We start from the raw sequence: 22,569 nt of genomic DNA, 5'->3' as shown, positions 1-22,569 counted from the left end.
TATGACTGTTGCAGCATCCCTACAGTCATGTGATCAGAATTTGGGCACTTGGCAACTGGCATATAGGATTTCAGTATCCTGGGGGGGGGGTGTCCCGTGATTGCCCCTCCCCCATTGACATTGCTTGTCAGAAGTCCAGTGGGACGATCACAACTGGTGATCATTTAATTTCGGGACACTGCAAACAGGATGGACATTATTTAAATCACTAGTAAAAAGGCTTGATTTAAATCAACTCGGTTTAAATCATAATTTTTAAAGAGCAACTGTCATCTCTGTCCCGCAGCAGCTCCTCCTCTGACCTGCTATTGACTCACCAACAGTCCCAATATTGCAGAATATATAGCCTCATGCTATATAACTAAGCTCTGTTTCATGTAGAATAAACTAAATTGCTAATGTATCTTAAATAGAAAATTCTCTTTAGATAGACTTTTTACTCCAAAAGCATTTTATTAAAATAAGTTTGATAAAAATAAAAAAAAAATTGATTTAAATTAAAAAAAATCTGATTTAAATTAAAAAAATCCAATTTAAATTTTAAAAAATCCATTTTTAAAAAAAAGATTAAAAAAAATCATCAATTTTTATCCACCCTGACTGCAAACATCATAGCAGTAGCACTTAGGCTTATATAGCATTTCACAGTGTTTTACAGCTCTCTTTAAACGGTTTACGGAGTCAGCCTCTTGCCCCCAACAATCTGAGTCCCCATTTTACTCACTTCGGAAATATGAAAGGCTGAATTAACCTTGAGCCTGGTGAGATTCGAACTGCCAAACTGGAATCATAAAGAGATTCCAATTACTAAACCCTCCAAATTCTGATCACGTGACCATGGGGTATTCTGCAGATATGTTTTTTCTGTTTCGTCGGAGATATTTGCCTGCGAAGGACTACCAAAAGGATGCTTAGGAAATGACTGTCTTAATGATCTTTGTGGGAAATTTTTGCCAGGCCATTGCTCACTAAGAAAAAAACCCTTTCATATTATGAAGGAGTTTAGGAAACTCCGTTAGATATTTGTTAAAATCTTTACAGAACTGTTTAGCCAAAGGCAGCGGATGTGATCTCTTTCGCTCAAATAAAACATGATCCACTTTGCCTAGCTGGAAACCTATGAGCCCAATAAAATCCACAAACATTGCTTAGGAAATAAACATGGGAGGTTATTGCTGATCAGGGTGGATTTGATTTAAAATCAAAATTAAAATCATGATTTAAATCACTAGTAAAAAGGCTTGATTTAAATCAACTCGATTTAAATCATAATTTTTAAAGAGCAACTGTCATCTCTGCTACTTCTTTGACCCACTGTTGACTCATCGATAGTCCCAGTGTTGCAGAATATACAGCCTCATGCTATATAACTAAGCTCCATTTCATGCTGAATAAACTAAATTATTTATGTATCTTAAATAGAAAACTATCTTACGATAGATTTTTACCCCAAAAGTTTTTTATTAAAATAAATTCGATAAAAATAAAAAAAATCCAATTTAAATAAAAAAAATCCAATTTAAATAAAAAAAATCTGATTTTTTTTATTTTTTTTTTAAAAATCATTGATTTTTATCCACCCTGTTGCTGATCTAGTTCTTTGATTGTTAAGTATGCCATCTGATTAGGAAGGGGAAGAAAAATGCTAAACTGGGACTCTAAATCTGGCTGGGGAATTCTGGGAGTTGAAGTCCAGGCTTCTTAAAGGGGTCAGACAGGTTAAGAATACGGGTAGTCTTCAACTTACGGCCCACAATGGAGCCCAAAATTTTTTGCTGCCAAGTGAAACTTTCATTAAGTGAAATTTTGCCCCGTTTTACGACCTTTCTTCCCACAGTGGTTATGTGAGTAACAGTTTGCTTGTAAGAAGCAGAGCCACTTAACCTTCCCTACTGACTTTGCTTGTAAGGAAGTCACAAAAGGGGATCATGTAACTCTCCTGGACAAGGCAACCGCCATAAATGTGAGTCCGTTGCCAAGCGCCTGAATTTTGATCACATAACCACGGGGAAGCTGCAACGGTTGGTCGTAAGTGTGAAAAATGGTCATAAGTCACTTTTTTCAGTGCCGTTGTAACTTTGAACAGTCACTAAATGAACTGTCATAAGTCGAGGGCTACCCATGTTGCTGGGAATCCACCTCACTGATTTGCTTTCTGAGAAGCCGCCGTCCTGTTATCTTTCAACAATTCTACGGTGCCCATAGAGACCAGAAAGAGTTTCACGTAGGAAAATAAAATACGACGTGTTCTTAAGCATCTAAGGCAGGAGTCAGCAACCTGTGGCTCTGGAGCCGTATGTGGCTCTTTCATCCTTCTGCTGCAACTCCCTGTCGCCGGTCGGCACCACAATTTTGAAAGGAGCTTCCGGTTGGCGGGGGGGGGGAAGCATGGCGTGCCAGGAGGAGACTCTATGGCAAGAGGCGGGTTTCCCGGTCAGCTCCACAATTGATAGGGCCTTCGGTTAGGACTGGTAGAGGAAAAAGGATGCCGTGCTAGGAGGAGACTCTATGGTGGGGGAACCGGACTTCCGGTCAGCAGAGGGGGAAAAAAAAAAAATGCCGCGCTAGGAGGAGACTCTATGGTGGGGGGAACCGGACTTCCGGTCAGCTCCAGAATTGAACGGGGGGCTTCCGGTTAAGACCTTTGTGGCTCTCTGAGTGTTTAAGGTTGCCGACCCCTGATCGAAGGCAATGTCTGAGAGAAAAAAAAAAAAAGGCTTGGATTAAATTTTACAGAATTTCATGTAAGTCTTCCTGTCTTGTATAATTACAGTGCCAGGAGATTTGGGAAACCAGCTAGAAGCCAAGTTGGACAAACCATCCGTGGTGCACTATCTCTGCTCTAAGAAGACAGACAGTTATTTTACATTGTGGCTGAATTTAGAATTGTTGCTTCCAGTTATCATTGACTGCTGGATAGATAATATCAGGTGGGCCGCACTGTTGTTTGTATCATTCAGTCAGACACCGGGATGTGGGAGGGGTGTGTCTGTGTGTGTTTGTGTGTGTGTGTCAAAAGACTGGCTAGAAATTAAGACTCATCACGAATTAAGAGGGGAAAAAAAAAACGCTCTGCAACCATTGAATGGATTTATTATTGAATTTACAGGCTGCCCTGATTGATTATGAGTCTGGGGTGGGGTGGGGTAACCAAGTACAGCAATATTACAGCACTGATGAAGTTACCTAGTTTGGTAGTGAAATGCCTGCAAGAAAAACAACCCAGCTCAGAGAGCACCAAGGACCCCACACAGCAATATTACTGTCAGCACTAGAGTAACAATTACCGTATATACTCGAGTATAAGCTGACCCTAATATAAGCCGAGGCACCTAATTTTACCACAAAAAACTGGGAAAAGTTATTGACTCGAGTAGAAGCCTAGGGTGGGAAATGCAGCAGCTACATTGAGCAGCATTAATTGAGGCATCAGTAGGTTAAATGTTTTTGAATATTTATTTCATTTGTTTTATTTACTCACTCGAGTATAAGGGGGGGCTTTTTCAGCATAAAAAATGTGCTGAAAAAGTCGGCTTATATACTCGAGTATATACGGTATATAACTTAATTAAATCATCCAAAATCTGGAAAAAAAGCACTCATTGATCAGAAAATCCTACCAAGGGTTTCATTACCCACAATAATTCAGGACCTGGGGTTGGAGAAGACCATACTAAGGGACCCATCATCCCCAATTCAGGGCCTGGAGATAGAGCCAAATTTTAAGGCTTATTTAAATAGGGCCAGAGGGATGCAGTGGCTCAGTGGCTAAGACGCTGAGCTTGTCGATTGAAAAGTCGGCAGTTCAGCGGTTCGGATCCCTAGTGCCGCATAACGGGGGGAGCTCCCATTACTTGTCCCAGCTTCTGCCAACCTAGCAGTTCGAAAGCACGTAAAAAATGCAAGTAGAAAAATAGGGACCACCTTTGGTGGGAAGGTAACAGCGTTCCGTGCGCCTTTGGCGTTGAGTCATGCCGGCCACATGACCACGGAGACGACTTCGGACAGTGCTGGCTCTTTGGCTTTGAAACTGAGATGGGCACCGCCCCCTAGAGTCGGGAATGACTAGCACATATGTGCGAGGGGAACCTTTATCTTTTAAATAGGGCCAGGGTGGGTGGATGAATCTCCTGGGAGCAAGGTACCCCCAAAGGCTGTGGCACTAGACATAGGAAGGCTTAAGGTTTAAATCTTGTGACATTACTACGAATAAATAGTGGTCAAGTCACTTTTCAAGCATCTGATTACCTTGTCTTCTTTGCATGTTAGCTGTGAATTAATGATCAATTTAGTTGTCACATACATGTGCAGTACTTCAAAAAGAACAAACAGTACAGATGATGTAATCTCCCCCCCCCCTTTCCTTCTACTTTCTCCAAACTGGAAAGTAGAAGCAAGTTAATAAATCTCTCGTTGACAAAGGCATTTGTTCATTTACTGGTCAGAATGGCCATTTGCAGTCATTAGTTATATCATTTGCAAAATTAAGTGAAACCGTTAAAACGGTGAGATTTCAGGATTGGTAGGTCATCCATGCTTCTATTGATCTTGATTATAAAGGTGTGGTGTGGAGAACACCACTGGCTAAGAAAAACCAACTGGCAATTAAGTTTTAACCTAATTAGTTTGCTTAAAACTAACGAATGTGTCTTAATTAACTAATGCGTTGGAATGATAATTCCCAGAATTCTGATCTCTAGGGCCTGTTGCCTATCCATGGTGATTTTGAATTCTGAGAGCTGTATAGCCCAGTACCCCTTTGATTGGGAAAGGTGAACTAACAGTGTCATTCTCAGGATTCTTTTGTAACAATTAAATTTTAATTTTTTGGACTTGCAGCGTTAAGTGAGTAAGTGAATTTCTTAGGCTGTATTAAGTCTTCTTGAAGAACTTCATTAAACTACTCAAAGCGGACTGACAGCGTCCCAACTCTTAAGTGGAATGTGCCAAAATGCAGGCTAATGTTTACGGCACATTCAATTTACCAGTAAATTATTAAAAGGAAGGCAATCACTCCCTAGACTTATTTTTTTTTTGCCCTGCAATGGTATGCAATGATACTGAAAACCGATATTGAAGAAACAAGTTCACCAAATTCCATTTAAGATGTAGATTTTTATTTACCTGATAGCTACGATGTGTAAGTATTAAATAGAATATGGTTAATTTCAAACAATTTATTTTCAGCTCAGAACAAAGCAACCCACTAGAACCTTACGAGTTGGCTACCTTCTTTTCAACAAAATTCAATATATTCTGAGTATTTTGATCACTAGAACTCAAACAGGCTCCCCCCCTTTTTTTTAAACGACTTAGATCCAGAAAAATAGGTCCATAAAGTCCATGCTGACGGCTACCAGCTAATAAACTTCCAGAAAGATTGGCACGGAGGATGAAAATAGGCTACAATACACGACGAGATACGATTCTGTTCCTGTTTGAGTTAATGCTGATTTTTCTCTCCAGGCTAGTGTACAATCGAACTAGCGGCGCTACTGCTCCCCCGGATGGGGTCAATATCAAAGTCCCTGGATTTGGGAAGACCTTTGCATTGGAGTTCCTTGATCCTAGTAAAAGAAGTGTTGGTACGTAATCTGTTTTCATCAAGGTATGGTTTTGGCCCGCCTGCGGCCAGGAGAGCTGGCAGCAGAGTCGGACAGTGAGGAGGTTGGGGAGGAACATGGGCCAGTCCTGGGGGCTGGAGAAAACTCGGACGAGGGCTCTGAGTTGGAAGCAGAGAGGGAGATAGACAGCAGTGAGGCAGAGGAACAGCTGGAGCCCGTTACCAGTGTGCGCATGCGCAGAGCTGCCAGAAGACAAGAACAACTCAGAAAGCAGGGTCAACTTGGGAGTAAAGCCACACCTTGAAGATGATTGGCCCCTCCCATAGGAAACAAAAGAGGAGTGAACGGGGAGGGGGCTTTTGTAGGAAACAATTCGTTCTACTCGCATTTGCATGTTTTTGAATTGCTAGGTGGGCAGGAGCTGGAGCAAGTAACGGGAACTCACCCCATCATATACGCAGCACTCGGAACTCGAGCCCTGACTGTCAGCTTTCCAGCTGGCAAGCTCAGCATCTTTATCCACTGAGCCATCGCGCCCCCTCCTCCCCTGCCTTCAGCAACTAAGGAAACATTAAACTGAAAGATAATGCAACCTGGTGTGGACATTTGCAGAAATTGAGTATTTTTTTTTAAAAGAATATTTTTAAATTAAAAATAAGTACATTTTGTTAATTTAAATTAGTAATAAAAAGGGAAAAGCTTCAAAGTGAGTAGGAATGTATTTCTACACATAATAGCTCATTCAGTCCATGGCCCCCTTGAAAAGCAAGGCACGAGAATTGGTTGCAGAAGAATCCCTGATCTAAGCTCGCTCTGTGCAAAAGGAAGATTTGTTGATTGAACTTTTGCTGACTCACAAATTCTCTTTATCTTCAGGCACATACTTCTACACACTGGTGCAAAAACTGGTAGACCTGGGCTATGAGCGAGATGAAAGCATCAGAGGCGCCCCTTACGATTGGCGGAAGGCACCAAGTATGACATTCATTATTATAAGGATTTGGGCTCTTAAATCTTTGGATAATAAGATTATTAAAAGTTTGTTTTAATAAGAAAACTACCGTGCTATCAAGCAAAAGGCCACCTTTTAAATAATGGGTTCTCTCCCCCCCCACCAAGGTTGCTTCTGGACTTCAAGTATTCGTAGATAATTTTACTCAGAAAATTAAGGTTATTTATTTACTAGCTGAATACCCGTGCTTCGCTACAAAACTATGTGATGGGGCTTGATAAATTGACACTTACAGCTTGAAACTTAATTAGTAGTTACGATCAGCCTCTCCTCTCCCCTTCTCTCCCTTAGCCTTGCCCCACAGAAGCCTCCCCTATCCTATCCTCATCTTTCCCTCAGCCTTGCCCCACAGAAGCCTCCCCTATCCTATTCCCTTCTCTCCCTCGGCCTTGCCCCACAGAAGCCTCCCCATCCTCTCCCCTTCTCTCCCTCAGCCTTGCCCCACAGAAGCCTCCCCTATCCTATTCCCTTCTCTCCCTCAGTCTTGCCCCACAGCCTCCCCTATCCTATCCCCTTCTCTCCCTCAGCCTTGCCCCACAGAAACCTCCCCTATCCTATCCCCTTCTCTCCCTCAGCCTTGCCCCACAGAAGCCTCCCCTATCCTATTCCCTTCTCTCCCTCAGTCTTGCCCCACAGCCTCCCCTATCCTATCCCCTTCTCTCCCTCAGCCTTGCCCCACAGAAGCCTCCCCTATCCTATTCTCTTCTCTCCCTCAGCCTTGCCCCACAGAAGCCTGTCCTATGCTATCCTGTTCTCTCCAGAGTTATTTTCAAGCAGCCACCAGGGGCCTGGGGGCTTTGCAGACTAAAAGCATTGTGATTAACACCAGCTGTCTGCAATTACTGTAAGTTCGAATCTCACCAGGCTCAAGGTTGACTCAGCCTTCCATCCTTTCTAAGGTAGGTTAAACAATTAAAAAGCAAGATAGCAATAGCACTTAGACTTAAATCCTGCTTCACAGTGCTTTTATAGCCCTCTCTAACTGGTTTACAGAGTCAGTCTATTGCCCCCCAACAATTTGGGTCCTCATTTTACCCACCACGGAAGGATGGGAGGCTGAGTCAATCCTGAACCCTGTCAGGATCAAACTCCTGGCAGTGGGCAGAGTTAGCCTGCATTACTGCATTCTAACCCCAGCATCACCAAGGAAAGGAAGGTGAAGGAGAGGGAGGGAGGACGAACGCACGAAGGGCAGTATCAATAGCACTTAGACTTATATACCGCTTCACAGTGCTTTTGCAGCCCTCTCTAAGCGGTTTACAGAGTCAGCCTATTGCCCCCAACAATTTGGGTCCTCATTTTACCCACCTTGGAAGGATGGAAGGCTGAGTCAACCTTGAGCCTAGTGAGATTCAAACTGCCGGCAGTCCACAGGAGTAGCCTGCAGTACTGCACTCTAACCACTGCGCCACCGAGATGATGGGCAACCTGGCACTTCGTTGTGAAATGTCCCATGTCCCCCTCAAATGGTCACATGTCAGCAGGCAGAGTAGCATATGTAGCCTGTGCAGGTAAGAAGACATAGAATCAGAATGTTGTTGGTACTTAAAAACTCTGTTTTTGATGTGGGGTTTTATCTCCCCTGGCAGTTATTTTCTCAATGGATGAATCACCCGGTCCTTTTGACTTTAAATTTTCAAATGCATAAATGGGGAGGAAAAAAAAAGGATAATGATTACAAGATGATTAGGGGACTGGAGGCTAAAACATATAAAGAACAGTTGCAGGAATTGGGTGTGTCTAGTTTAATGAAAAGAAGGACTAGGGGAGACATGATAGCAGACTTCCAATATCTCAGGGGCTGCCACAAAGAAGAGGGTATTATTCTCCAAACTATTCTCCAAAGCACCTGAGGACAGGACAATGGATGGAAACTAATCAAGGAGAGAAGCAACTTAGAACTAAGGAGAAATTTTCTGACAGTTAGAACAATTCATCAGTGGAACAACTTGCCTCCAGAAGTTGTGAATGCTCCAACAGTGGAAGTTTTTAAGAAGAGATTGGATAACCATTTGTCGGAAGTGGTGGTAGGGTTTCCTGCCTAAGCAGGGGGTTGGACTAGATGACCTTCAAGGTCCCTTCCAGCTTTGTTATTCTGTTTGTATACAGTGACCAGGTGTTCTCAGGTTATTCTCCAAAAAAATCATTATGGTGCAACTGAAATTCCATCTTTTTTTTTTTTTGGTGGTATAATTAAGCCCCCTGAACATCATGAATTAAACTTTGTCCGCTTTCTGTCCTAAGAAATTTTGCTTTTTACCATTGATCTATGACAGTGATGGGGAACTTACGGCACATGTGCCGGAAGTGGCACGCAGAGCCATCTCTCTCTGGTCACATGCGCTGTCGGCAGTTGCTCTTTTGCGTTCCAGTGTGCTCATGCACGCTGGCCATCTGGTCTTCATGCGTGTATGCATGCCGGAAAATGGAAGCACAGCGGCTCGATACGCATGTGTGTGCCGGGCGGCTGCTCTTCCAGTTTCCGGCATGTGCACGCTCCAGTTTCGGCACTCGGTGCCGAAAAGGTTCACCAACACTGATCTAGGATGTTTTCTGCTGCGTTGCTCATCTCTTCTCCCGCCCCTGTTTGGAAGCTTCTGCGATTTGTCTCCCAAAAACCAATCCCAGCCCATTGTGAAAGATGTCCCTTTGGCACATGATGTGATGCTATTTTTGCTGGTTGTGTTCCTTCTTCGGCATTTGGCAGCTGCATTTGAGATTGTAATTTTGTTGCCTCGCCTGTCAGGTTTTATTTTCAACCGCTAAAGAGCAAAACATAAAAAATAAATTAAAAAAAAACCCCAACAACTTCCCCAGTGTGTGTGTGTGTGTGTGTGTGTGTGTGTGTGTGTGTGTGTAGGAGAGAACCTTCCTTTCATTCTTGCAAAGTGCTGCTTCCTTTACCTATCTTTGCAAAACAAGATCGTGAGGGTTAGATTTCATAAGAATTTGGAACGTTGGATATGCTGCGTGGAAGCTTTCCAACTTGTTCAGGAGGAAAAGAATTTCCTTGTTAATATACGGTAGCCAAAAACATAAAAGAGGACTAGAGTACAGGTAGTCCTCAACTTATGACCACGATTGAGCCCAATATTTCTGTTGCTGTGCGAGACATTTAATCTGCTAGTCTGACAAGGGATTCAGGCAATCACACGTTTCTTTTTTTATTTTATTTTATTTCTTTTTTTTGCCAAATCATTTTTTATTTTAAAACAAAAAAAAAAAGAAAAAAAGAAAACATATAAACATCACTCATTCAATCAAGGACAGACAGTACATTGGTCGGTTTGCATCCCTAGTGCCCTCTCCTCTCTTCACAATATCACTACATATCCAAAATTTATTCTTATATAATATATATCGGTTGTATCATCATTTAAAGTATTTCAACATTTACTTACATATCACCATTTTTTATTATCTACCTAATGGTAAAATAGATCCCATATCAAATAATATTGTTTTTCTTCCTGCTCTCTTATTTCAAATGTCAGTTTACACATTTCGGCACAGTCCAACATTTTCCTAATAATTTCTTCATCCGTAGGTATCATTTCTTCTTTCCAATTTTTAGCAAATACAATTCTAGCTGCTGTTAGAAGATTCACAATTAAATACTGCAGTTCTTTGTTATATATTTCTGGTAAAATGCCTAATAAAAATATCACATGTTTCCAGGGTGGATTTGATTTAAATCATGATTTAAATCACTAGTAAAAAGGCTTGATTTAAATCAACTCGATTTAAATCATAATTTTTAAAGAGCAACTGTCATCTCTGCTACTCCTTTGACCCACTGTTGACTCACCGATAGTCCCAGTGTTGCAGAATACACAGCCTCATGCTACACAACTAAGCTCCATTTCATGCTGAATAAACTAAATTATTTATGTATCTTAAATAGAAAACTATCTTACGATAGATTTTTACCCCAAAAGTTTTTTATTAAAATAAATTCGATAAAAATCAAAAAAAATCTGATTTAAATAAAAAAAAGCTGATTTTTTTGATTTTTTTTTAAAAAAATCATTGATTTTAATCCACCCTGCATGTTTCTGACCGGTTCATACTGCTGCTTGTGCTTAAAAACCTCAGAATTAGAATAGAGCGGAGTTTATTCTCTCCAGTGGCTTTTCTGAATACCTGTAAATAAAATGCCTGAAACTCTTTAGGGATAATTCATGTCTGCTTTTGCATTTGCTTTTAAGAATCAGAATGAGCTGGAAGGGACCATGGAGGTCTTCTAGTCCAGCCTCCTGCTCAAGCAGAAGAACCTATACCCATGATGGAGAACCTATTGCACATGTGGCACACGGAATCATATCTGTGGGCACACAAGCGTTGCCCTAGCTCAACTCTAGTGCCATTGTGCGTGCCAGCCAGCTGATTTTCTGGCCTTCCGGGCCCACTGGAAGTCAGGAAACAGGCTGTTTCCAACCTCCGGAGGGCCTCCGGGTGGGTGGGGAAGGCTGTTTTTACCCTCCCCAGGCTCCTAGAAAGCCCCTGGAGCCTGGGGAGAGCGAAAAACGGGCCTACTGGGTTCACTGTGCCATCGCGTGCCAAAAGAAGTGGGAGCGCAGGGGGGGGGGGTCGCATGTGCAGGCATGGGAGGGTGGGGTGCATTGAATTATGGGTGTGGGCACATCTGCGCCAGACCCCTCTGTGCTCCCCTCGCTTTTGGCACGCGACGACAAAAAGGTTAGTCATCACTGACCTCTGCCATTTCAGAAAAGTGGCTTCTTCTGTCTTCTGTCCAGTGTCGTCTTAACACCCCCCCCCCCAGTGATGAAACACCCACTAGGTCTGAAGGAAAGCTATTCCACTGGTTAATTGTCCTCACTGTTAGGAAGTTTCTCCTTAATTCCAGGTTGCTTCTCCCCTTGATTAGTTTCCATCCATCGTTTCTTTGTCCTATGCTCTGGTGCTTTGGAAAATAAATTGATCCCCTCTTCTTTGTGGCAGCCTCTCAAATACTGGAATAATGCTATCATGTCCCCCTTAGTCAGTGTTTCTCAACCTTGGTAGCTTGAAGATGGGTGGACTTCAATTCCCAGAATCCCCCAGCCAGCGCTGCTGGCTGGGGGATTCTAGGAGTTGAAGTCCACCCATCTTCAATCTTCCAAGGTTGAGAAACACTGCCCTTAGTCCTTCTTTTCTCTAGATTAGCCAAACCCAAATCCTGCAACCATTCTTCATATGTTTCAGTCTCCACGCCTTTAATCATCTTAGTTGCTCTTCTTTGCACTTTTTCCAAAGTCTCCGCATCTTTTTTGTAATGTGGTGACCAAAAGTGGATGCAGGATTCCAAGTGTGGCCTTACTAAGGCTTTATAAAACAGTACTAATGTCAACTTGCAAAGCTTTCAAGTTGCCATGAGCAGGACGGAGGGAGAACTGATAGAGCTGATTGATTTCCCTAACTGAAGTGCATTCCATACATTCTTCCTGACCGCAATCAGAAGGAGGGTGTTGGATTTCACAGCCAGCCAAAGTGGTTAATCGGAGAATGTGATTTATGACATGGTCAGAGAGGAGGGGAAAGACAGGGTCATAGGGGAACGTAAATCTACGTGGGATTAGTTCTAACTGCATCCGAATATTGCCGAAATGGTGCTCTTAATAAATGACTGTATTTCTTTTGAAGTTCGGCTCATGGCTCATGAATTAATTAGGGCATCTTTCGGAAACTTCACAACTAAGACTTCACGTGATTTTGATTCTATGCCTCTATTCATACAACCGAGGATTGTATTTGCTTTTTTGGCGGCTGCTACCGCACACTGCTGACTCATGTCTAAGTGATTGTCCACTTAAGTTTCCAAGGTCCCTTTCACAGTTATTGTTTTTGAACCAGGTTTCGCCTAATCTGTACTTAAGCAACCTTAGGAATTTGAGAGCCTAAGAACTGCATGCAAATATCCTTGAGCAGTTTAGCCTCTGATGCAACCGAATGTCACGAGACTGTTTGCCAATCAGTCTTCTCGCCTCACTGATCGGATGCTGCAGGAAAGCCAAAGCCGATAAAATATTAGAGAGAGAGAGTCTGATAAAAACATAAAAACAGCTGAAAAAAAAAATCATCCCAACAGTGGAAAGTAACGCTCCTCTCTATTTTACCCAGTCTGTTGCTGATCTTACATATGGAGTTTGCAAGCGTTTGATCCAAATCGTGCTTTTGGCTGTTTGTTTATGACAGATTATAGAAGTTGGTTTCCCTTTATTTGGAAGACCAAGACTTTTTTTAACCGAAGCCCAGAATATATTTTATCTTGCTACATGAGTTTTTACTTGGATTTATGAACTTCAGGCAGAAACTTTTAGAAAACTGAGTCCATTGACAAAACTCCTGTCAGTTTTTTTGGTGTAAACTGTTACAGTTTTAAACAAACACACTGCAATAATAGAAATAATGAAAAGAATGTGCAGTGCTACTAACAAAAAGATGGATACCGTATTTTTCGGAGTATAAGACGCACCTTAGTTTTTGGGGAGGAAAATAAGAAAAAAGCTGATTGGTAGGTGGATCAGCCTCCTGGAATATCCCCAATCAGCTGTTCCCAGAGGTGAATTTTAGCAATAGGTTCCTTGGTTGTGAGCTCTGTGCCTTGCTTTTTTTTTTTTTTGCTTTTTTTTCTGCCTCTGAAATTTCTGAAACAGAGTTTCAGAAAAAACTTTTTTTCCTGCCTCTGAAAGCCTCCAAAACAGCTTCAGAAAAATGGCCTCTAAAACTCTGTTTGGGGGCTTTTTTTCTGAAGCTTTTTTTCTGACGCTTTTTTCAGCCTCTGAAACCTCCGTTTGAGAAGCCGGGTGGGGCTACATTCGGAGTATAAGATGCACCCAGATTTTCACCCTCTTTTTGGGGGGAAAAAAGGTGTGTCTTATACTCTGAAAAATATGGTAATTCCTGCTTTAAAATATCGCACAACAAGCAAGGACAAGGTTTTTTTTTAAACACAAAACTAAATAAATCATCTACAAGGTATATAAATATCGTTCTTTTTAAAATAGATGTTCAACACTGAACTCAAACTGTTGGGCTTTAATGCTAAATTGGTTAAAGGCGGTCATGTAAAGAATAAAAATTTTGCAGTTCTAAAAAAGAATTTTCAAAATTAGTTTTCATCAGAAATGTCAGGTTTCACTTCTGTGATTGTTATTCGCTGAAGGAGTGTCAGAAAATAAGGACAGCACTGAAGTCTTAGCCAGACTTAGTCCTTATTCTGTGATTATATCAGAAGTTGAAATGCAAGTATGTCTTCATAGTTTTATAAATATTGTTGAAATCAAGATTAACTTTAGGGCCTCCCTGAAAATGTGCCAGAGTGCATATCCTTCATAAAATCATTGTGTAAATATATATATGTATTTTCTGGGTGTGTTGCAGTTATTATATCATTTGCAGTTGCAACATCTTACTCTCAGATCATGGGATCTACCCTAGGAATATTTGGGTCCTTTCAAAAGTGTGAGACACAGGAGGAAAGGATTCCTTCATTTAGGATAGGGGTGTCCCACCGTGGCAACTTTTAAGAGCTGTGGACTTCAACTCCCGGAATTCCCCAGCCAACATGCTCCCAAAATTCCCCATGCTGGCTGGAGAATTCTGGGAGTTGAGGTCCACAAAGCTTAAAGTTGACAAGTTTAAAGTTGGACACCCCTGATTTAGGGGATCTTTTAAACTTCCAACACATTTCTTCGAATGATAATTAAATGGGATTTCTTGAGCCTCATCCCTTTCTTGAGGGATGGAGTGGCTCAGTGGCTAAGATGCTGAGCTTGTCGATCGAAAGGTCGGCAGCTCAGCGGTTTGAATCCCTAGTGCCGCACAATGGGGTGAGCTCCCGTTACTTGTCCCAGCTTCTGTCAACCTAGCAGTTCGAAAGCACATTAAAAAAAAAATGCAAGTAGAAAAATAGGGACCACCTTTGGTGGGAAGGTCACAGCGTTCCGTGCGCCTTTGGCGTTGAATCATGCTGGCCACATGACCACGGAGACGTCTTCGGACAGTGCTGGCTCTTTGGCTTTGAAACGGAGATGTGCACTGCCCCCTATAGTTGGGAACGACGAGCACATGTGTGCGAGGGGAACCTTTACCTGTATGTTGTGGCTCCGTCCTCCGAGCCTATCTTATCGGAGGGAGAAGGCTCCGAACATGAAGGAGAGGAGTCGGCCAGGCCTCCCTCTCCAGGCCCCTCCTCTCTGGCACTGTCTCAGGTGCCGGCCGAGGAAGAGGAGATTAGCCAGGAGCCAGGTGTCTCCGATGATAGCGATGGAGGCGATCTGTCGTTCCTGGATCCACGCCAACGAAGGCATGATAAACGGTTGCAGCAGTTGAGGAGGCGTGCCAGGGATTAGGCTGAGTCACTGGACCACACCCCAGAGATTATATAAGAGAGTGTGGTGGCCATTTAAGACTCTGTGACGGACAAAAACTAACTCTGGCTAGTCACTTTGAACAATGCCTAAATCTGCCGAAGGTTTCTTGTTTTGAACTGGACTATTTGCAAACTGTGTGTATTTCTGTTTATCTGGTGAAGGGATATTAAGTAAAAGCACTTGGCAGTCGGTGCTCGTATTGCTGCCAAGTTTCTGATAACAAACTGTGCGTGCCAAGTGCTTCCTTTAACCCTCGGCTGGCTGTGTGTGTGTGTGTGTGTGGAGACGGGGACAGAACACTGTACTTTTACCTTTATCTTATGGCTGTATTACTTTTATCCTTCTCATCTGTTCCACTGCCTTCTCTTATTGATATCATTATTATAATTATTATTACTTTGTTGTTTTGCATGTACACTACGAGACAAATTCCTTGTGTGTCTATCACGCTCGGCCAATAAAATATTCTATTCTGTTGGTTAATACCATTTAAATCTGTGGCTATATCTCCTTGGTTTGTCCATAACTACTCTGAAAATAGCTGATCTGGCTCTTCGGCTTTGAAATGGAGATGAGCACTGCCCCCTAGAGTCGGGAACGACTAGCACATATGTGCAAGGGAATCTTTACCTTTATCTTGAACCTCAGGTAAAGACATCTCCCTAATTAAAAGGAATTACTTAGCAAATAACCAATTCAGAACTTGAGCAACATCCCTCGGAAGTGTTTGTGATTGATTGATTGATTGATTGATTGATTGATTGATTGATTAAACCGTTCACCTTTCTTACATTTCCTTGGGCAGAGCCTGTTCGTTAACGTATAAAGCTACCCCGAAATAAATCATTACTCTATTAATAATTCTTGCATCCTTTCCCTGGCAGTTTCAGCTTGTGCAATAGCCAATCTGAAAGTTAGTAATCTATTGACAGGTCAACTGAACGAAGGCAATGACTTCTTTCTTTCCGCTGAATAACTCCTGTGTCTTCATCCTTGCAGATGAGAATAGCGACTATTTTGAAGCTCTCCAGAAGCTGATTGAGATCATGTACGAAGAGTATGGCGAACCGGTGGTCCTAATTGCCCACAGCATGGGGAACATGTATTCTCTGTACTTCCTCAGCCGTCAGCCCCAGGAATGGAAAGACAAATACATCAGGGACTTCGTCTCCTTGGGGGCTCCGTGGGGAGGAGTAGCTAAAGCTTTCCGAGTGTTGGCATCAGGTAGGTGGGTTTAGAGGGATATGAGGGACTATGGTACAGCTGGATATGTTCAGCATACTTTGAGCCTCAAAGAGTAATTTGGGCAATACTATAATTCTTGTTTGGTGATGAAGGCACCAGGTTAGAAATCAGGAGACAGCTGGGGGACTTTTTGGCCAATTATCAGGAGACTGGGAGCTCTAGTCCTGCCTTTAAAAAGCTGGCTGGGTGACTTTGGGACAATCACCTGGAGATGCCACCTTAGGCATGAAAGCCCATTGGGTGGCTTTGGGCTAATCATCACGAGACTGGGATGACTTTGGACCAATCACTAGGAGATGGTTAGTTCTAGTCCCACCTTAGGCATGAAAGCCCATTGGTTGACTTTGAGTCAATTACCAGGAGACTAGGAGTTATAGTCTCGCCTTAGCCATGAAAGCCAATTGGTTGACTTTGGGTCAATTACCAGGAGACTGCGAATTCTAGTCCCAGTTTAGGCATGAAAGCCAATTGGTTGATTTTGGGTCAATTACCAGGAGACTGGGAATTCTAGTCCCACCTTAGGCATGAAAGCCAATTGGTTGACTTTGGGTCAATTACCAGGAGACTGGGAATTCTAGTCCCACTTTAGGCATGAAAGCCAATTGGTTGACTTTGGGTCAATTACCAGGAGACTAGGAGTTATAGTCTCGCCTTAGCCATGAAAGCCAATTGGTTGACTTTGGGTCAATTACCAGGAGACTGCGAATTCTAGTCCCAGTTTAGGCATGAAAGCCAATTGGTTGATTTTGGGTCAATTACCAGGAGACTGGGAATTCTAGTCCCACCTTAGGCATGAAAGCCAATTGGTTGACTTTGGGTCAATTACCAGGAGACTGGGAATTCTAGTCCCACTTTAGGCATGAAAGCCAATTGGTTGACTTTGGGTCAATTACCAGGAGACTGGGAATTCTAGTCCCACCTTAGGCATGAAAGCCAGCTGGTTGACTTTGGGTCAATTACCAGGAGACTGGGAGTTCTAGTCCCGTTTTAGCCATGAAAGCCTGGGTGAATTGGGGCCAGTCTGTCTTGTCTTGCTCTTGCTCTTGCTCTCTTTCTCAGCCCAACACAATTCACAGAGTTGTTGTGGGGAAAACAGGAGGAGGGGACTATTCAGTATATACACCAACTCGAGTTAGTTATCCAAATAATAATGGTGGGATTTAAATACTCCAGACAATCTGCATTTAGAATGAAGGGTGTTTTGTTCTCACCATGAGGTTAATACTACACACTGTAGCCTTGGAAAACATACATTTAGTTGTATGTCATTGTGTGCAAAACACCAAGCCTGGGAAAATTCAGTGCGGTTGAGGATGAAGTCTGAAATGGGACAGAAATCTTCCTAGCCAAGTATCGTATTTTTCGGAGTGTAAGACGCACCGGAGTATAAAACGCAGCTTAGTTTTTGAGGAGGAAAATGGGAAAAAATCTGCCTACCAGGTATTCATCTGGCTAGCATCCTTAATCTGGTCAGCTTCAGCACATTAGTTTGCTGGTTTTTTATCCCCTTCTTGGGGATAAAAAAAACAGTTTCTAAGGCACAGCTGAGAGGAAGCAGCAATGAGAAAAGCAGGCAAAGCACAGGGAGATCGCTTCACTCAGCTAGCGCCTAGTTAGGGCTGAAAAAAAGCTTCTAAAGAACAGCTGAGAGTCGGAGCAAAGCATGGAGATCACTTCACTCTAGCGCCTCGTTAGGGCTGGAAAAAAAAGCTTCGAAAAAGCTACATTCGGAGTATAAGACGCACCCAAATTTTCAGCCTCTTTTGGGTTGGAGGGGGGGAAGGTGCGTCTTATACTCCGAAAAATACGGTAAATTGACGTGTGGAGTACCACCAGAACATAAGTATGATTCAGAATTAAACCAGAACGTCCTGTGCCTGGAATAGTGTTTCATGTACTGAAAATGGAAGCCACCATTTCAAACAGTCACTAAATGAACTGTTGTAAATTGAGAACTATCTGTACCTCAGAGATGGAAATTAGCTGTGTACGAAAAAGCAACTTCCATGACTGCCCAGAAACACCCATAAAAAGAATGAATAGATCTCAAGAGAACAAAAATGCTTTTGAGTTTTTCTTGATGGATTCCGTAATTGTGAGAAGTTGACTGATAATTAAAGGTCCATTGGTGCTTTTCCTAATCTTAAGAGATTAGGAAACACAGGTAACATCATGCGGGATCCTTGGGGCTCTCTGAGTTGGTTGTTTTCTTGCAGACGTTTTATTAGCACACTAGGCAACATCATCAGTACTAGAAGGGGGTGGGGTTTCCCTCTCATTTTATGTACTAATGGCTTGCCCTGTCCATGTTGAGAAATGGTCTCAATAAAACGCTATCAAACAATATCTTCAAAACTCATCTGATATAATCTCTCTGAGTTTGTCGATCAGAAAGGTGGGCAGTTCGGTGGTTCGAATCCCTAGTACAGGTCTCCCGCGTGAGCAGGGGGTTGGATTTGATGACCTCCAAGGTCCCTTCCAACTCTGTTACTGAAGGAGAGCAGCTTTTCTTAACATGCTTCAAGCTGTTATTTCCAACTTTTGCAATATGAGTACTCCTCTCCACATTATTTGTTGAGGAAAAGGGTCCTTATGTAATTTCTTAGAAAATACTCTTAAGTTCCAAGTTGTGCTTTTTTTTTTTCCTTCTCTTTTCTGGTTGCTTAAACTGGAATTAACGTGTTTATATGATCAGTTGAATTCCTAACGAGTCCTTGCTTTAATGTTACAGGGGACAACAACCGGATCCCCGTGATCAGCTCCTTCAAGATCAGGGACCAGCAGAGATCCGCCGTTTCCACCAACTGGTTGCTTCCTTACAATTACACCTGGTCCCCGGGGAAGATCTTCGTCAGCACACCTTCCGCAAACTACACAATTCGGGATTTCCAGAAGTTTTATACGGACATCGGTTTCGAAGATGGTTGGCTGATGAGAAAAGCTACGGAAGCGTTGATTTACAGCATGAATCCCCCGGGCGTACGCACGCACTGCCTTTACGGCACTGGGGTCAATACCCCAGACTCGTTTTTCTACGACAGCTTACCAGATAAAGAGCCGAAGATCTTTTACGGGAACGGAGACGGAACAGTAAACTTAGAAAGTGCCTTACAGTGCCAGAAGTGGATAGATCAGCAGGAACAAAAGGTGATGCTTTACGAGCTGCCAGGAAGTGAACATATCGAGATGCTCTATAATAACTTAACCATTTCCTACGTTAAAAAAGTTCTTTTCGGCTCGTGATGCAGTAAGAGTTTCACTTTTTCCTCCAAGAGGATTGAAGACTCTTTCCCCCCCCCCCTTTTTTTTTTCCTTTTCCAACGGGGAAGCACAAAAGAATGTTTTGGAATTCTATTTTTAAAGCTGCTGCTGTTTCTTTTTCTTTTTTTCTTTTCCCCCGAGCTTATCGAATCTTGTTGGAAATCAGTTAAGGGTTACTTGTTTTTTTAGAGTAACTTTGGTAACAGGCCTGACAAAATGCACAAGGTGCCACGTCTCGGTGCCCATCTGTATGAAGGCGGTGTGCCACTTCTCTGGGATGCAGAGAACAACGTTCCTCTTTCTATATTTATTGAGCTAGAATGTCACGGACAGGGCCTTAGGATGTCCTCGTCAAAAGGTCACCAATGCTGGGTCGTTGTTGCCAGTATAAACCTGGGAATTGTGAAGCCCCCCCCACCCCTGCAAAGGGTGTTTGACTAGACAGGCATGGGTTTAACCTTAGATTGGCCTCACCAGCCCAAATGTGAACCGTTCTTGAAGACAACGCAGGAGCTTAACAAGGTTTCCTAAAATGAGACGAGCGTATTCATTTGATTCCTACTTGACAAGAGGAAGGCCAAAGTTGCTCGCCATCAATGACTTTCACGTTATATTTTAAGCCGGTGATCTAGATCATCAATTACAGGAGCTGCGACTTCAATACTTTTTGACGGCGTCAATATGGTCACAAAGGGCCAGTGTTCAGATAAGAATTATTTTAGCCAGATGCCTTTCGCTTTTGAGATCTGGAGGGATTCTCTTAACAACCCATTTTGTGTTTGTTTGTTTTTTTTGAAGTGAGATACTAATCCCACTATTTTTTTGCTGTTGCACATATTGCTACTGGGGTCAGCTCCTCAAATCCAGATGTACACTCGATACACATGTTTTTTCTTCTTCTGGTGTTTCTCCTGGTGGTGTCAATTCTCCAGCCTATTCCTTTGATCGTATCGTCTTGCATAAAGCCCAAATAAAATAAAATAAAATTGAAGGGCATCCCTCGGATCTGCAGCAAGCGCTTGCGAGGAAGTCCTTTGAAGAAACGACACCTAAAATTATCTGGGGCTGGAGAAGACGAATGTTTCAAAGGCTGCCATTTGGTATTTGTAGCTGTAGTCATCTGTAGTCATCTGATTGATAGCAAATAACCCGAGTCTCTTTATACAACAGGGGCGTCCAACTTTGGTAGACCTGTATACTTCAACTTCCAGAATTCTTCAGCCGGCAGTGCTAGTTGGGGAATTCTAGGGGCTGGAAGTCCACAAACTGCCGAAGTTGAATTCCTACTTTAGAGGAATGCAAGCTCATTGCTGGTTTCAGCTTGCATTGTCCTATTCCACCCAGACTTCCTGTCTGTTGAATGTAGTTGCGGACGTTTGAATGATAAATTGGACCTTTTCCAAATTGGTGGTTTCATCGAATGCTTTGAATGCAAAAAAAACAAAACAAAAAACCTTGAGATCTGTGCCAAACCTCCCAGCTGGAATATCAGAACAAATCTGTAATGTTTCCACGTCGTGATTTCAAATCAGGCCTTCTCTGACCGGAATGCGGAGCACCACTTGAAGACTCCTTGAGCAAATGGTATTATTGTTCCTGATTCTAAGACCTTGGCCTGCGGGGCCTGAGAAAACACACCCATGGAATTGGCACAAAACATCTGCTCTGTCACTAACATGTAATATGTTTCTGCCTTTTTTTCCTAGATTGTAAAATTTTGCGCTGTTCAGTTCATTATGTTTTAAGGACAGACTCGCAAGCCGATTGCCTGCAAAAGGGGATCAGGGTTTATAACCCATCCTATTATCCAAGTCGAGAAAAGCATTTTTAGCATCGAATCGGTGTTGGTTTCTTTGTTCAATCATGCCCGTACTTTGTTGAAAGGTTGCTGAGCATCGCGGCGAACGGGTTTACAACTTCTCGAACTTTCCACCACTTTCTTCTGTGAGGAGAACTCTGCGAAGCCACGCCTCTCCACATTGTCAGGAAATTTCTCTTTTTTTAATATAGTTACAATTGCCGGTTCTTTGGGATCACAGTGGCCCTTTAACCTGAAAAGCCACCTTCCCGTGGCCTTGATTAGAGAGTGAAATGTTTCATAGGAATCATTGCATCTTGTCTAGCCTACATTTAAAGCCTCAAGGTACCATTAAGTGGTAGGTGAAGCACTGGGGCCAAAAAAAATGCACTTTTCTAAGCTCCTTTTAAGGGTAGATCCTTCATTTGGCCTCGATAGCAAATTCTGCTGAGCTCGTTGGTGCCGAGAATGGGATATGAAACTCCATGCTTGGCAGAAGGATGCGAAATTTCCTTCAGTGTTTGCCTCTCTTGACACTGTTTACAAGATGCATGGCGCAGGAAGCGGGCATCTAAGTGGCTCTCCCTCCCCAAATGTGCAGATGCCCACCGCTAATCTCAGTTGATACTTAAATCCTAATATTAATCCAGTGATTGCACACATGTCCATAGAGGAATCGGTTGCTCGGTAGACCAAGCGAGACTTCTGTGCGTGCCTCAATCCAATTTCATTGTGCTGTCAGAATTTTCCCCTCTGATCCTTGATCCATATAGGCTAGAGCTGTTCAACCTTGGCCACTTTAAGACCTATGGACTTCAACTCCCAGAATTTCCCAACATGCTGGCTGTGGAATTTTGGAAGTTGAAAGTCCACAGGTTTTGAAAGTGGCCAAGGTTGGGCCCTTCCCTGCCAGGTAAGTGACAGTTTTCATATCAATGTTTGTATCCACTGCTAGCTGTCAAATACGATTAGGCAAAACTTCCTTAGCTATCTTGTTGGTGCTTCTATAAATGTTTGTTGTTGGGTTTTTTTTTTTTTTGTTCTTTCAAGAAATTTTACTCTTGTCAATGTGGTGCCTTTTTGGTGTCATCCTCTGAAAATTCATCTTTGGGCCATTTATGTGGTCTTTCTTACTCTGACAACCCACAGTTTATACATGTGGCCATCCAGGATCAATGAAAAAGTGTTTGTCCTTACCACTTAATATTGAGAATTATGTTGGCTTGTAACCTCTAAGTAGATTCCAGCTTGCCCCGTGTCTTAATTTATCCGTGACTCACGGCCACAAATGAACCTCAAGTAGCGGATTAGTTG

At 42.7% G+C, this 22,569-nt stretch overlaps 1 protein-coding gene across 1 annotated transcript in view; it reads left to right on the top strand.

Annotated features, from left to right (window-relative positions):
• The window catches only part of PLA2G15 (phospholipase A2 group XV), a 31,615-nt gene extending 9,341 nt beyond the window's left edge, over window positions 1-22,274 (top strand). The window contains exons 2-6 of the mRNA XM_070952996.1: window positions 2,774-2,930; window positions 5,467-5,585; window positions 6,441-6,539; window positions 15,951-16,175; window positions 18,928-22,274. Of these exons, the coding sequence (XP_070809097.1) occupies window positions 2,774-2,930; window positions 5,467-5,585; window positions 6,441-6,539; window positions 15,951-16,175; window positions 18,928-19,439 (1,112 nt within the window). The 3' untranslated portion in view covers window positions 19,440-22,274. The remainder of the gene's footprint in view (window positions 1-2,773; window positions 2,931-5,466; window positions 5,586-6,440; window positions 6,540-15,950; window positions 16,176-18,927) is intronic.
• Window positions 22,275-22,569: the final 295 nt, after the last annotated feature.

Source organism: Pituophis catenifer, unplaced genomic scaffold (genome assembly GCF_029215685.1).
Source record: "Pituophis catenifer annectens isolate HBS135680 unplaced genomic scaffold, rPitCat1.0.hap2 SCAF_13, whole genome shotgun sequence".
Taxonomy (NCBI): Eukaryota; Metazoa; Chordata; class Lepidosauria; order Squamata; family Colubridae; genus Pituophis; species Pituophis catenifer.
The sequence above is the reverse complement of the archived record's forward strand: the minus strand, read 5'-3'. Positions and strand labels throughout refer to the sequence as shown.